The sequence below is a fragment of the Orycteropus afer genome, unplaced genomic scaffold, assembly GCF_000298275.1.
Source record: "Orycteropus afer afer isolate SDZICR_OR568_19922 unplaced genomic scaffold, OryAfe1.0 scaffold00637, whole genome shotgun sequence".
NCBI classification, from domain to species: Eukaryota; Metazoa; Chordata; class Mammalia; order Tubulidentata; family Orycteropodidae; genus Orycteropus; species Orycteropus afer.
In genome coordinates this window covers 1177820-1193816 of record NW_006922224.1, presented here as the reverse complement: position 1 = coordinate 1193816, position 15997 = coordinate 1177820, and the positions used below count along the sequence as shown (strand labels likewise).

Sequence of the window (15997 nt, the reverse complement as noted above, 5' to 3'; positions counted from 1 at the left end):
GGGATCGGGCAGTGTTTCGTTCTGCTGTGCATGGGGTCGCTATGAGTCGGAAATGACTCGACGGCACTTAACAACAACAACAACAAGGGCCCTCTCTACTCTGTCTCATCACCCACAGGTCAACACTACAGGCAAAGCCACAAACTTCTGCCCTCAATGATAGGTGCTGGTCCACATTCTTCTCCCTCTAAACACATGGACCTGGTTGCTTGGGGAGAAACTGGTGCTCACATGTTTGTGACCCTTAGAAAAAGCTCTTTGGGGCTGATGCACCTCTAAAGGCACACGATATGACAAAAGAGCTCACCTTTGGGCCAAGAACTAAAGAACTTTTTCCTCCAAAGTTCTGCCAGGTGGTACAAATGGTTTGTAGTCAAATACTAAACAGTAATGGTGTGAAAGGCCTGGTGATCTGTGTCCATCAATATCACAGTCAGGAAAACCCTGTGGAGCTCAGCTGTACTCTGGAGCACACAGGCCACCATGAGTTGGAATTGACTTGATGGCAACGGGTTTGGTTTGGGTATTCCCTAAGCTGAAGCAATCCCCATGCTGGGTGAGTGGAGGACAGGCTGGGGTAGGGCCCCTCTTCCCTGCTGGGTAGATACCTAGGAGCAGTTCAGGATTGCACAACTACACCTGGAAGCCCAGGTGATGACCTGCGGGAGTCGGGAGCAGAGAGAACCAGGACTCCTCTTGCAGCCACTCATTTCTTCCCCACGACCATTGCAAGAGGACCCCTTGCATTGAGAAGGTAGGTGAGATATTGTTTTTAGCTGCAGCTGGGGTGGCCCCTGACTCATGACGACCCCTGTGTGTCAGGAGAACTGTGCTCCTTGGGTTTTCTTGGCTGCAATATTTACAGGAACAGACTGCCAGGCCTTTCTTCTGTAGAGCCGCTGTGTAGGTTTGAACTGCCAACCTTTGGGTTAGCAGGAGATTGCAAACCACTGGTGCCACCCAGGCTCCTATGGTGGGACATTAGGAAGATGGTAAAAATCAGGGGGAAAAATGTAAATATTGAAGAATGAAAGCACTGGGAACAAACCATCTCAGGAGAAAGGTGTATGAGCTGAATCCCATGAGAGTGGGAAATGGTGATAGCTCACCACCATCTTATTTAGTGGAAGATGGTTAAAAAGGACAAATTCTGGCATTGTTGGTACCTTAGAGAATATTACATTGCTATGTATTTATTATTTAAGAAGCCCCAGAGCTCTGGTGGCATTGTACCTAAGGCACTTGACTGCTAACCAGAAGGCTGGTGGTTCAAACCCACCAGCCACTCCTCAGAAGGAAGGTTGGGCAATCTACTTCCATAGTGATACTGCCTCGGAAACCCAAGGAGGCGTCGCTATGAGTCAGGTCTGACTCAGCGGCACATAACAACAACAACAATGGTTCAGTAGTTAAGCACTCAGTTGCTAATTGAAAGCCCAGTAGTTCAAACCCAACCAGCCTTCTCTGTGGAAGAAGATGTGGCAGTCTGTTTCTGTAAGGACTTACTGCCTTGGAAACCATATGGAGAAGTTCTACCCTGTCCTACAGTGTCACTATGAGCTGAAATTGATTCAACAGCTATGGGTGGCAGTAATTTCTTGTTGAACCTGTATTTTGCCTCAGGATGAAGATCTATTCCTCAAAGGTATTGAGGTGGTGGTGCTATTATCACCAGACAGGGCTTTCTTCTTATTTGGGGGTGGGTGGGGCTGGGTAGGTGTGTCCTGCAGCACATATCCAGAAGTCCATTCAACAGGACTGACACATTAAGCCCTTCTCTCTGCTTCTTAAGCTCTTGGGGGCATGGGATTCTAGGCTGGCGGCAGGGAAAGATTCCACAGTCTATGTCAGCCCTCTACAATGATCCGCATTCCCAGAGTTTCACAACCCACCCTGGAGTAAGTTAGGAAAGAGACTTTCAATGCGGACCACCTCTGTTTCCTCATCAGTATCCCGGGGACAGCGGTGGACTAGCTGCAGCGCTCCTTGTAGAATAGAACAGAGCTAGAATACACACTCTGTGTATTGATGTGAGGCCCTGGGTGGTGCAAACATGCTCAGCTGCTGACCAAGAGACTGGAGGTTCAAATCCACCCAGAGGCGCCTCAGAAGAAAGGCCTGGTGATCCACTTCCAGGATAATCAGCCACTGAAAACCCTGTGAGCACAGTCCTGCTCTGACATGTGTGGGGTGGCCACAAATTGGGGTTGACACGACAGCAAGTGGAACAAAGTACACTGATGAGGACTAGCTGTGGGCCGTGTGAGTTCACCAGGCAGTTCAGCCCATCCCGGTTTGAGGAAATGCTTATTTCCCTCTTTACCGGCATTGCGTGGCTAGCATCCTCTCCGCACATAAACTGGATCTTGATTGTGATGTTCCGGGCAGATGCCAGCTTGTTGGTAAAGTTCAGCCTCTGTGGGTAGACATACAGGAGGTTTCTGGAAAGGAAAAGATAAAGAACCAGTGAGCAAGGTCAAGGGTTTATTTTAGCCACGTTCTTTGCTGAATGCTGAGGTCTACACTCCTGGGGGGAGGTGTTTAGAAGGAGTTTTTCCTTTAGAAAGTGAATTATCTGGAGGAGTGAGTAGGCGATTGCTGATTCTTCATCTTCAGCTTGCAGCCCCTGATGTTGACTGGCAAGGCCCTCTTCTGTGCTCTGGTGTAGCTGACAAAGGCCTCGGGTTTGCAATGTGGGAATTGGCCTAGAGAAAAGTGCAGCCCTGAGACACGAAGAAGGCAGAAAGGGTTCAGCTCATTTTCAACTAAATTCATGGCCACAGGGGATGTGCTAATTCCACCCCCTCTCGTTCTCTGTCTTCTTCTCTAATCCATTCTAACGGAGCAGTTTCAATTGTCCACTGGCAAAGCTTTCTGTACTGGCTTAGCTTAATTTTCTTATCTTAGATGAGAGTTGACAACTCTAAGTCCCACTGAGCTACAGTAATAACAACGATGCCAACAAAACAAAACCAATATGAATAATGCATCCATTTACTAAACAACTACAAGCTAGGTACTGGGCTGAGCATAATTTTGCTTGTTTTTCTTTCTATTTGCATTATTACTAGTACCTTCTATCAGAAAGGGGACCTGGTGGCACAGTGGCTAAGTGTAGCTGCTAACCAAAAGGTTGGCAGTTCAAAACCACCATCACTCTGTGGGAGAAAGAAGTGGCAGCCTGCTTCCATAAACATGACAGTCTTGGAAGCCTTATGTGGTAGTTCTACCCTGTCCTCTAGGGCACTGTGAGTCTGGATCAACTCAACGGCAGTAGGTTTGGGTTGGCTTTGGTTCCATAAAGATTGACAGCCTTGGAAACCCTATGGGGCAGTTCTACCCTGTCCATAGGGTTGCTGTGAATTGGAATCAACTCAATGGCAATGAGTCCCTTAGCATGGAAACTCCATGAGAGCAAGGATTTTTGTCTGTTTTATTTACTAGTATGTCCCTGCAACTAGAATACTGACTCATAAAACTAAAAAAAACCAAACCCACTGCAGTCAAGCCAAATCCGACTCATAGTGATCTCCATTGGGTTTCCGAGGAGGTAAATCTTTATGGAAGTGGACTGCCTGGTCTTGCTTCCACAGAATGGCTGGTGGGTTTGAACCACCAACCTTCTGGTTAGCAGTCAGATGCCTTAGGCACTGTGCTACCAGAGCTCCTTGACTGACACATGTTGTTGTTGTTGTTGTTATTTGCCGTCGAGTCAGCCCCGACTCATAGCGACCCCTCCTTGGGTTTCCGAGGCAGTATCACTACGGAAGTAGGATTGCACAAGCTTCCTTCCGAGGAGTGGCTGGTGGGTTTGAACCGCCAGCCTTCTGGTTAGCAGTCAAGTGCCTTAGCCACTATGCTACCAGAGCTCCCTGACTGACACATTGTTGTTGTTGTTGTTATGTGCCGTCGAGTCAGCCCCGACTCATAGCGACCCCTCCTTGGGTTTCCGAGGCAGTATCACTACGGAAGTAGGATTGCCCAACCTTCCTTCCAAGGAGTGGCTGATGGGTTTGAACCGCCAGCCTTCTGGTTAGCAGTCAAGTGCTTTAGCCACTATGCCACATAGCAGGTGCTAAATCAATATTTGTTGAATAAAGGAATAAATGCATCTGTTTTGATGAGGCGTATTCCTGACATAAAGAATTCAGTAACCATATTAGCAGGACACTCCCCCTGAGCCAAGCAATGTTCCAAACACTTCGTATGTACTAATTCATTCAATTCTTATCATGATCCTGCCAGCTTGGCACTATATCATCATCATCATCATTCCCACTTTGCAAATGAGGGGAAAATAACCCACTACCGTCAAGTAGATTCTGACTCACAGTGGCCCTATAGGACGGAGTAGAATTGCACCATAGAGTTTCCAAGGCTGTAAATCATTACAGAAGCAGACTGACAAATCTTTCTCCCATGGATCAGCTGGTGGGTTTGAACCACTCATCTTTACAGTAGGCAAGCAAGCAAGCACTTACCCAGAGATATAGAGATGTTAAATAACTTGCCCCAGATCATGCAGTTAAGAAAGGGCAGAGTCAGGAACTGCAGCGGGTGGCCTGGCTCCAGAGCCACCCCCTTCACCACCATGCTGTGTCCCCTGGCTGGGGCTGCTGTGAAAATGACAAGAGTGCCTTTCCACACTGGGTTATTCTTTGTGTGTGGCAAAATATTTGTCCTTTTGTATCTGATATATTTCACTCTGTGTCACATTTGCAAGGTTTATCCACATCATGTACGTATCAGGACCTCATTCTCTTTATGAAGTTTTATGAGTAACATTCCATTGTCTGGATACACCACATCCTGTTTATCCATTCATCTGTTGATGGACAGTTAAGTTGCTTCCACCTTTGATCCTGCCGTCTTGTGCTTGTGTGTTGGGTAGGGAATGGTTTTTTTGGACCAGGGTTTGCATAATCCATAGATTAACCCCATTGTTCTTGCTCCCACAATACAGCAGTGACAACACTAATAACTATGACCCTGGATGAGACAGAAAGAACAGCTGACTAGACCTGCTTCTGAGGAGACACAGTGCAGACTGCCCACGTAAATTATTGAATGCTGATGTACAAAGAGAGGGGGACCAGGATCGACGGTTTGAGCCTAGCAGCCACTCCATGGGAGAAAGATGAGGAAGTCTGCTTCTGTAAAGATTACAGCCTTGGAAACCCTGTGGGGCAGCCCTACTCTGTCCTCTAGGGGCACTATGAGTCAGAATGGACTCCATGGCAGTGGGTTTCAGGTCACAAAGAGAAAGTGCCAGGAAGGGCCCATTGGAGTGTCCTTGTAAACACCAGGGATGGGGGTTCATCCTCACAATCCCTCTTCCACTCCGGTAGGGGATATGAGATGATAGCAGACCATTTAGAACTGGGAGTAATCCTCAGAGCTAAGCAGGAACTACACCAGGGCATCCGGTACTGGGAACCAGGCCTTATATCATATTCCACAATCCAACTTTACTTTCAAAGTTTCACATTTTTATTTTGTCATCTACCCAGTAGCATCTTGGAAGAAAGGCCTGGTGATCTACTTCGGGGAAAAAACAGCCATTAAAACCCCTATGGAGCACAGTTCTACCCTGACACACGTGAGGTCACCATGAGGTGGAATTGGCTTGATGGTTGGTTAGTGTATTTCACAGACAGTATTCATCATCATTAAAAGCAAAGATACTTATTTCACTGAGTGTCGCACAGCCTCATGTAGGCTCCGTCAGGTATCAAGCTAAGGCTGGTTCCAGTCCAGGTCACAAGCTAAGGCCTCACCACAAGCCAGCATTCCCAGTGGGTTCCACAGAACCCCAGTGTTTTGTAAAACATTACCACGTGTGTAGAGAAGGTGTGGTGGCAGTCCCACACTGCTGGGAAAGACCAGGCTGAACCAAGATAAACAGGCGAGTGTGCTGTGAACCTCTTATGACGCTGCTCCTTTCCCCACATGTTCTGACCTCACACCTCACAGTATTTATTTATTGTTTCATGGTGAGTTTCACAAGCTTAATATTCTGAGCAATCAGTTACAGAGCTTTGTAATAAACCTTTCTGACTTCAGGAAATTCTACACCAAGACAGGAAAAGGAAAGCACAAGGTTTCTCTGGTAAAGTGTTGTGCACACTAATGAATGGTCTCAGACACTCAGGGAGAGAAAATCATCCTCAGAATTATCAACAACTCAGGAGTCATATTCTTTGTGTCCAAGTTCAAAGGCCACGGAGGCTAGTCAAATAGCATTGCTGTGTCTCACTTTCCCCCAGTCTCTCGAGGCTCAGAGAGCTTCAAACACGTGACTCACTGCTTGTACTGGGTGGCTTGTGTGTTGCTGAGATGCTGGCAGCTAAGCCACCGGTATTTTAAATACCAGCACAGTCACTCCTGATGGACAGGCTTCAGTGGAGCTTCCATCCCAAGACTAGGAAGAAAGACCTGGTGATCTATTTCTGAAAATTAGCCAATAAAACTCTACAGATCACAACAGAAGACAGTGCTGGAAGATGAGCACCTAGGTTGGAAGGCACTCAAGAAGCACAGTGGCCGTAAGAACGGATTTGAGCAGACAATGATGGTGAAGATGGCACAGGTCCAGGCAACACTTCCTTTTATCATACATGCAATGTCATGAGTCGGAACTGACTCAACAATAATGAACAACAATGATTATGACTGTGATCTCCACACAGTTAGCAAGCCAAGATAACAAATCTCAGCCTACATTGCCCTGTCTCATCTGTCATTTCACTACAGGATCCCTGAGATGCTGTCCTAATTGATCTCCTAACTTCTACACTGGCCCCTGGACAATCTATTCATCTGTGTGTCCCCAGGGTTTTCAAAACTGAAAACAGGTATGTCAGGTTCCCGCAAGGGTTTCCCAACTTCTTATCATGGGTCCTCCATGGCCTGGCCTTTGACAATTTCTCTAACCTTATTATTCGTCTCTTTCTCCCACTGGCCACTCTTCTGAACCTACAACATTCCAAACCTGCTCCAACCTTAGGCTTTTGTCCCTGCTGTTTCCCTGGCCTGGAAGAGCTTCTCCTCAGTTCTCGAAACGAATGGCTCCTTCTCTTCTCTTGGGTTTCAGCTCAAATGTCACATCCTATTGAATCAGTCCACTTTCCTCTCTCTTATAATCAGATAGATAAGATAGACAGATGGGAGCTCAGGTGTATAAATGCTATAGTACCTAAGGCATTTAACTGCTAATCAGAAGGCTGGCAGTTCAAACCCACCAGCCACTCCTTGGAAGGAAGAATGGACAATCCACTTCTGTAGAGATACCGCCTGGGAAACCCAAGGAAGGGTAGCTATGAGTTGCATTCAACTCAATGGCAGTGAGGTTATTTTTAATACAGTCAGATAGATGGATATATATATATATATATCTATATATATGACTATGAAATTATGATATGATTATGAAAGTAATGTATCCATTTTCCCATTGTGAATAAAGTTTTGAGAAGTATAAAGAAGAAAATAGCAATCACTCACTATCCCAGGGAATAAAGAAAAATCACTGTTAAAACTTTAGCATATTTCCTTATATTCTTATTTTTCCTGTACACTAAATTTTTTAAAAAATCATACCATATATGCAAAGCTTTATCCTATTTTTATGTAACTTAATCTTGTTCTATCAAATCCTTATTACAAAATATTCTTAATAAACATGATTTTGATGTTTGTGTACTATTCCACATTATGAATATGCCATAATTTATACAACTTCCAAAAAAAAAAAAAAAAAAGAAGCATTTAGGTTATTTCTCCTCCTTTTCTTGCAAAAAAAGCTGGGAGGCACACTTTATACATGTATCTCAATCCTCTGCAAAGCAGTGTTATTTTCTGAGCTATTCCTTTAAGTTCTATATATTTCAAAGACCCCAGGTGGTGCAAAAGGTTAATGGGCTTGGCTGCTAACTGAAAGGCTGGCAGTTCAAGTCTACCCAGAGGTACTTCTGATGAAATACCTGGCCATCTACTTCTGAAGAGTCATCCACTGAAAACCTTAAGGGGCACAGTTCTACTCTGACACACATGGAGACACCAGGAGTCAGAAGTGATAGGATAGCAACTGGATCAGTCTACGTAATTCTGTTATGTTAATTCAAGTGTGAATTAATTGCATTATTGGGAAAGACACAAGCCAGCCTTTCTTTCTGCTGTGTTTGAGTAATAACAAGCCTGAGTGGGTTCAAATACTCTGACATAGCTACATGGGAGGGGCTAGGTAAACCACAACAGCAGTAGCCCTGGCAGACTGGAGAACCCAGTGAGCAGTCACCATCCTCTGCCTCTACTCCCCCAACAGGGCACTGCCACCCTCCTTCCACACTCCTACACTGGTCCACAATTGTGCACACTGACCTCTGTGCTCAAACATCACAAGAAGCCAGGGGTCCTCCATGCCCTGCCCTATTGCAGGCACTTACTGAGAAAAGCCCACCTCTCATCTGTCAGTTTTTCATACTGTGGTGCCTTGAATGTTGCCACCAGTATTTCAGATACCAGCAGGGTTACCCACAGTGGACAGGTTTCAGTGGAGCTTCCAGTCTAAGACAGACTCGTAAGAAGGAAGGGGCCATCCACTTCTCAAAGAATTGGCCAGTGAAAACCTTATTAATAGCAGTGAAACACTGTCTGATATATTGCTGGAAAACTTTATGAATAGCCCTGAAATATTGTGCAAGATGAGACCCTCAGATCAGAAGGCACTCAAAATGTGACTGGGGAAGAGCTGCCTCCTCAGAGTAGAGCCGACCTTAATGACATGGATGGAGTAAAGCTTTTGGGACCTCGATTTGCTGATGTGGCATGACTCCACATGAGAAGAAACAGCTGCAAACATCTATTAATAATCAGAACATGGAATGTACAAAGTATGAATCTAGGGAAATTGGAATTCCTCAAACATGGAATGGAATGCATAAAGATCAATATCCTAGGCATTAATGAGTGGAAATGGATTGGTTTTGGCCATTTTGTATCAGACAACCATATGATCTACTATGCCAGGAATGGAAAATTGAAGAGGAATGGCATGGCATTCATAGTCACAAAGACTGTTTCAAGATCTATCCTGAAGTACAATGCTGTCAGTGCTAGGATAATATCCATACACCTTCAAGGAAGACCAGTTAATACTACTATTATTCAAATTTATGTACCAATCACCAAAGCCAAAGGTGAGGAAATTGAAGATTTTTACCAACTGTTGCAGTCTGAAATTGAACAAACATGTAATCGAGATGTGTTGATTATGACTGGTGATTGGAATGCAAAAGTTGGAAACAAAGAAGAATCACCGGTAGTTGGAAAATATGGCCTTGGTGATAGAAATAACACTGGAGATCACGGGATAGAATTTTGTAAGACCAACAACTTATTCATTACAAATACCTTTTTTGAACAACATAAATGACTGCTATACACATGAACATCACCTGATGGAATTTGGTGACACAGGGATCAGACTGACTACATCTGTGGCAAGAGGCAATGGAGAAGCTCAGTATCTTCAGCCAAAACAAGGCCAGGAGCTGACTGTGGAACAGACCATCAAGTGCTCATATGCAAATTCAAGTTGAAGCTGAAGACAATTAAAACAAGTCCACGAGAGCCAAAATATGACCATGATTATATCTCTCCCAAATTTAGAGACCATCTAAAGAACAGATTTGATGCATTGAACACCATTAACTGAAAACCAGAGGAATTGTGGGATGACATCAAGAACATCACCCATGAGGAAAGGAAAAGGTCATTAAAAAGACAGGAAAGGAAGAAAGGACCAAAATGGATGTCTGAAGAGACTATCTGAAACATGCCCTTGAATGGAGAAGCTAAAGCAAATGGAAAGAATGACAAGACAAAAGAACTGAACAGAAGATTTCAAAGAGCAGCTCAAGAAGACAAAGTCAATTATTGTAATGAAATGTGCAAATATCTGGAGTTAGAAAACCAAAATGGAAGAACACATTCAACATTTCTCAAGCTGAAAGAACTGAAGAAAATATTCAAGCCTGGAGGTGCAATATTTAAAGATTCAGTGGGCAAAATATTGAATGATGCAGGAAACATCAAAAGGAGATGGAAGAAATACACAGAGTCACTGTCCAAAAAGGACAGATCGATGTTCATCCATTTCAGGAGGTGGCATATGATCTAGAACAAATGGTGCTGAAGGAAGGAGGTGAAACTTCACTGAAGGAATTGGCAAAGAACAAGGCTCCAGGAATTGATGGATTACCTACCCACTGAGATGTTTCAACAAATGCCATGATGGAGGCACTCACTCATCTGCACCAAGAAATGTGGAAGACAGACAGCTACCTGGCCAACTGCCTGGAAAAGATCCATATTTGTACCTATTCCAAAGAAAGGTGATCCCACAGAATGTGGAAATTATCGAACAATATCATCAATATCACACACAAGTAAAATCTTGCTGAAGATAATTTAAAAATGGTTAAAGCAGTTTATTGACAGAGAACTTCCAGAAATGCAAGCTGGATTCAGAAGAGAATGTGGAATAAGAGATATCATAGCTGATGTCAGATGGATCTTGGCTGAAAGCAAAGAATACCAGAAAGATGTTTACTTGTGTTTTATTAACTATGCAAAAGTATTCAACTGTGTGGATCATAACAAATTATGGATAACATTGAGAAGAATGGATTCCAGAACACTTATGCTCATGAGGAATCTGTACATAAACCAGAAGGCTGTCATTCAAACAGAACAAGATGTACTGCAGGGTTTAAAGTCAGGATTGTACCCTTTCACCATACTTATTCAATCTGTATGCTGAGCAAATAACCAAGAAGCTGGATGATATGAAGAGAATGCAGCATCAGGATTGGAGGAAGACTCATTAACAACCTGTGATATGCAGAGGACACAATTTTGCTTGCTGAAAGGGAGGATGACTTGAAGCACTTACTGGTGAAGATTAAAGACTACAGTCTGCAGAATGGATTACATCTCAACATAAAGAAAACAAAAGTCCTCACAATTGAACCAATAAGTAGCATCACAATAAATGGAGAAAAGATTGAAGTTGTCAAACATTTCCTATTACTTGGTTCCACAATCAACAACGACAGAAGCAAGCCATCAGAAGACGTATTGCACTGGGCAAATCTGCTGCAAAAGACTTCTTTCAAGTGCTGAAGAGCAAAGATGTCTCCTTGAAGGTTAAGGTGCACCTAATTCATATGCACGTGAAAGCTGGACAACGAATAAGGAAGACCGAAGAAAAGTTGATGCTTTTGAGTTGTGGTGTTGGCGAAGAATACTGAAGGTGCCATGAACTGCTAAAAGAACTGACAAATCAGTCCTGGAAGAAGTGCAGCCGAATGTTCCTTGAAAGGGAGAATGGCCAGACTTTGTCTCAACTACTTTGGTCATGTTGTCAGAACGGACCATTTCTTGGAGAAGGATATCATGCTTGGTAAAGTGGAGGGTCTACAGAAAGGAAGACTCCCAATGAGATGTGGCTGCAACGATGGGCTCAGGTATAACAAGGATGGTGAGGCTGGCACAAGACCAGGCAGTGTTTCATTCTGTCATACATGGGGTCGCTATGAGTTGGAGCCAACTAGATGGCACCTAACAACAACAACAACTGAGAAAAGATGGAGGGAAAGGCTGAGATCATTCCATTAAGCATCCTTTTCTACAGGCCAGGAAACTGACACCCAAAGGAGTTTAATGACTTCACTTAAAATGTTTCTAAGAACATGGATTTCTCAAGAATCATCATATTTCTTGGCAAGAATGTCAAGTGATATGCTTTGCTAAATCTGCATGCTTTTCAAAAAAATAAATATAAGAGAATAATAAAATTTTCTCCTTAGAACAAAGATCTGACCTCATGGCCAGTAAATCCAGAGCCTCCACCAGATGGGAATCATTACAGGTTTCCCCCACTATCTGAAAGTGGAGCACTTCTAAGAAACCTTTCGTAAGCTGAAATGGCATGAAGTGAAGAAGTAGTTACCAGTAATTTACATGGGAAAAAAAATTTGGAGCATTCCCAGACTCAAAAAATAACCTACTAAATCATACCTGGTAGCATAGTGCCTAAGGCATTTGACTGCTAACCAGAAGGCTGGCGGTTCAAATCCACCACCACTCCTTGGAAGGAAGGTTGGGCAATCCTACTTCCGTAGTGATACTGCCTCGGAAACCCAAGGAGGGGTCGCCATGAGTCGGGGCCGACTTGACGGCAAATAACAACAACAACAAATCATACCAAATAACACATAAAACCTAAAATGACACTCATATATAGTGTTGGCTGACACAGTTCAAAGCTATGGTGGCTCAGTGCTGAGATACAGTGTAGTTCCCAGGGCAGGAGCTTGGTGACACCAGTCTGGTGCTTGGGGTGCACGCTGCGTCATTAGTGGCTCACTGTGAAACAAACACTGAGTGCTAGTTTTCCTTTTTGGTTTATATCATAAAACTGAAAATCCACTTTGGATTTCTTCTCTTTTGTAAAAGTGAAATGGCATAAAGCAAACTTTTGAAAAGCTGGGGATACCTGGTATTAGCAAACTGCCACTGGTATTTTTTTATATGTCATTAAGTTAAGTGCTGGAGAAAAGCTTAAAAGTTATATTACCTAAGGATTTCTGAGCCGTGGTATTTTCAATTGCCTCTTATGCATGTGGGAGCTGGACAATGAATAAGCAATCAAAGAAGAGTCGATACTTTTGAGTTGTGATGCTGGCAAAGAATGCTGAAAGTACCATGGACCGTTAAAAGAACGAATCTGTCCTGGAAGAAGTGCAGCTGGAATATTCTTTGGAAGCAAGAATGGCCAGACTTCGTCTCACCTACTTTGGTCATGTTGTCAGAAAAGACCATTCCCTGGAGAAAGATATTATGCTTGATAAAGTGGAGGGTCAGTAAAGAAAGGGAAGGCCCTCAACAAGATGGATTGACACAGTGGCTGCAACTATGGGCTCAGGTATAGCAAGGAGCATGGGGCTGGCACCAGACTGCAGTGTTTCGTTCTGTTGTACATAGGGTTGCTATGAGTTCGAGACGACTCAACGGCAACAACAAGGATTTCTGAAAGGAACTCTGGTGGTATAGTGCCTAAAGCATTTGACTGCTAAACTAGAAGGTTGGAGGTTCAAACCCACCAGCCACTCCACGGAAGAAAGACTGGGCATTCTACTTTCATAAAGATTTACTGCCTCAGAAACCCAAAGGAAGGTTCCCTGTGAGTCGGAATCGACTCAATGGTAGTGAGTATGGTTTTTTTTTTGGAAGGATTTCTGATATGACTGCTCATGACCCAAATAAGAACTGCTTGTTATGGCCAAGTTGTTTTGAAAGTTCTTTAGTAACGATGAGTCCAGTGTATGTGCAAGGTATTGAGTATAAGCTTATCTTTCCCCAAATGCACAGAGAATGGTTTTCTTCAGTTAAGTACATCTCAGCAAGGATAGGATGCTTGATACTAAAAACTAGTTGGACTTTTGGTACTCACCAACAGTTCCTTCCAGAGTCACTTCAGATTAGTAGCCCTTATCAAATGTGATAAAGGGGAGAAATGTTCTTTTATATGACATAGATCAAAATTATCATCTTATTAGGTTTGTGTGAAACAGCTGAGGAAGTTTAGAAGGCAACTTTGAATGCACTGTAGAATTGGAAGAATTTAATGCCTGTTACTTAGGGAAATCAATCAGTGTCTTTGGGTCTCTCTCTCTCCATGATTCAATTTCTCTGTCTTGTCTCCAAGTATGAGACTATGTGAACGTCTCTCTATGGCTTTAATGTGTGTGTGTGTGTGTGTGTGTGTGTGTGTCTGCCTCTCCCTTCCCCCTGCCAGGTTTCCTCTCTTCCCCCTCAGGCTTCTGCTCTCCCGCACAGTCTCTCTCTCTCTCTCTCTCTCTCTCTCTCTCTCCCCCCTCAGTTCCTCTCTCCCCCTAAGTCTCTCTCTCTTCCTTAGTCTCTCTCTCTCCCCTTCAGTCTCTCTCTCCCACAGTCTCTCTCTCTCCCCACAATTTCTCTTTCCCCCTCAGTCTCTCACTCCCCTTCAGTCTCTCTCTCTCAGTTTCTCTCTTCCCCTCAATCTCTCGCTGCCCCAGATTATCTCTCTCTCTCCCTCACAATCTCTCTCTCTCTCCCTCTCGGTCTCTCCCTCCCTCACAACCTCTCACACTCTTCCTGAGGAGAGCTGCTCTCCTTAATTCTGCTCACTGAAGTCCATTTCCTCAGGAGTCAGCAAGTGTTCGCTGATTCCCTACTTGAGCTGGGTTTTGGTTGTGAGGAGGGCCATTTTAACTCTTAGGACTATGAGCATATAAGCACAGAGCCTCATCAATGAACACCATAGCATTCCAGAAAAATGTTTGAGACCCCAAAAACTGACTAGCTCCAACATATGAAAAGCAAAAGCTCAAAACCAAATTTAATAAGTTTTAATTAAATGCTAGAGCCCTGGTGGTACAGTGGGTAAGCGCTCAAATGCTAACCACAAGATTGGTGGTTCTAACCCCCCAGCTGCTCTTTGGGAGGAAGATGTGACAGTCTGATTCCATAAGATTACAGCCTTATGGGGCAGTTCTACTTGGTCCTATGGGGTAGCTATGCATGGCAACTCTACTGTGTTTAACCCACATGTGAAAAATTGGCTTTCCTACTTTGTAGACTGTCATAAAATAATATTTAAAGTATATGTAAACAACAGTAAATAAGGATGTGGGTGCCTTTTAATCTGTTTTAAATGGCATGTGTGGAGGTGCTCCGTGCTCCAGTAGGTCTTCAAAGGGCTTTAGGTATGGGGTTGCGGGTGGAAAATAAAACATCAGAGAAATTGGTTTCTCCATTTTCTTTGTAGTTTGAGACAAAAGTATCAGTTTAATAGTAGACCACTAGCAATAGGGACTGTGTGATGTAGAGGAGCTAGTAAACTAGCACCAGCTCTGGTGGTGCAATGGTTAAATGCTTAATGGCTCACCCAAAGATTGGCGCTTAGAATCCACCAGCAGCTTAACAGGAGAAAGACCAGCAATCTGCTCCCCAGAAGACTACCCACTACTGTCGAATCAATGCTGACTCACAATGACCCTATAGAACAGAGTAGAACTGCCCCCACTAGGTTTCCAAGGCTGCTTCCAATCTTCATGGAAACAGACTGCCACATTTTTCTCCCACGGAGCAACTGGTGGGTTCGAAATGCCAACCTTTCAGTTAGCAGCTGAAACTGCTAAGTGGTTAAGATAGCTCTTAATTGCTGCACCACCAGGGAAAACCCTATGGGGCAGTTCTACTCTGTCACATGGTTTCACTATGAGTGGGAATTGACTTGATGCAACCCAATGACAATATCTTCTTATTCAAGGCTTTCCAAACAGGCTTATTCATGAAAAGCACCCTGCTTTTCTAAATTAACATTCTTTCAACCCAATTATTTTGGCAATTCAGATGCAGGTGCCCTGAAGCTAGATCCAGGACCTGTGACCCTCTGCTCCTTCCAAGAACAATAGTAAAATATCTCCCTGTGAACAACCAGACTCACCGGAACTTTATTAAAATGTGGTCTTTGATTGTACTACTTACGAGACTTAAACGATGGTCTCTCAAACCATAAAATTTAAAAATCTTTAAATATAGGTTGAACATAACATAGACGACATAGAAGGTGAGAGTTAGTGCTTGACCCCCATGTTCAACACAGGCTGTAGCCTTTTAAATAACATCAAAAGCAAATGAAAGCTCCACATCTTAAAGCTCAATAGTTTATATATTCTGGAATGACTGCAAACTTAATGTGGGTGTATTTCTCAGCAGGAGCACGCTTTGTCAACATGTGTATGAGTGAGCTAAGACTCTGCTACCATCAGAGGCCTTGGAGTTGATTCTGACAAATGGTGCCCCCATGTGTGTCACAGTAGAACTGTGTGCCATAGGGTCTCCACTGGCTGATTTTCAGAGGTACATTCCAGGCCTTTCCTTCCAAGGT

The 15997-nt window shown here is 43.8% G+C and overlaps 1 protein-coding gene across 1 annotated transcript in view; it reads right to left on the bottom strand.

Moving 5' to 3' along the window:
* LOC103210666 (dedicator of cytokinesis protein 8) overlaps window positions 1-15997 on the bottom strand; it is a 249080-nt gene that overhangs the window by 157831 nt on the left and 75252 nt on the right. The window contains exon 14 of the mRNA XM_007956577.1: window positions 2324-2441. Within this exon, the coding sequence (XP_007954768.1) occupies window positions 2324-2441 (118 nt within the window). The remainder of the gene's footprint in view (window positions 1-2323; window positions 2442-15997) is intronic.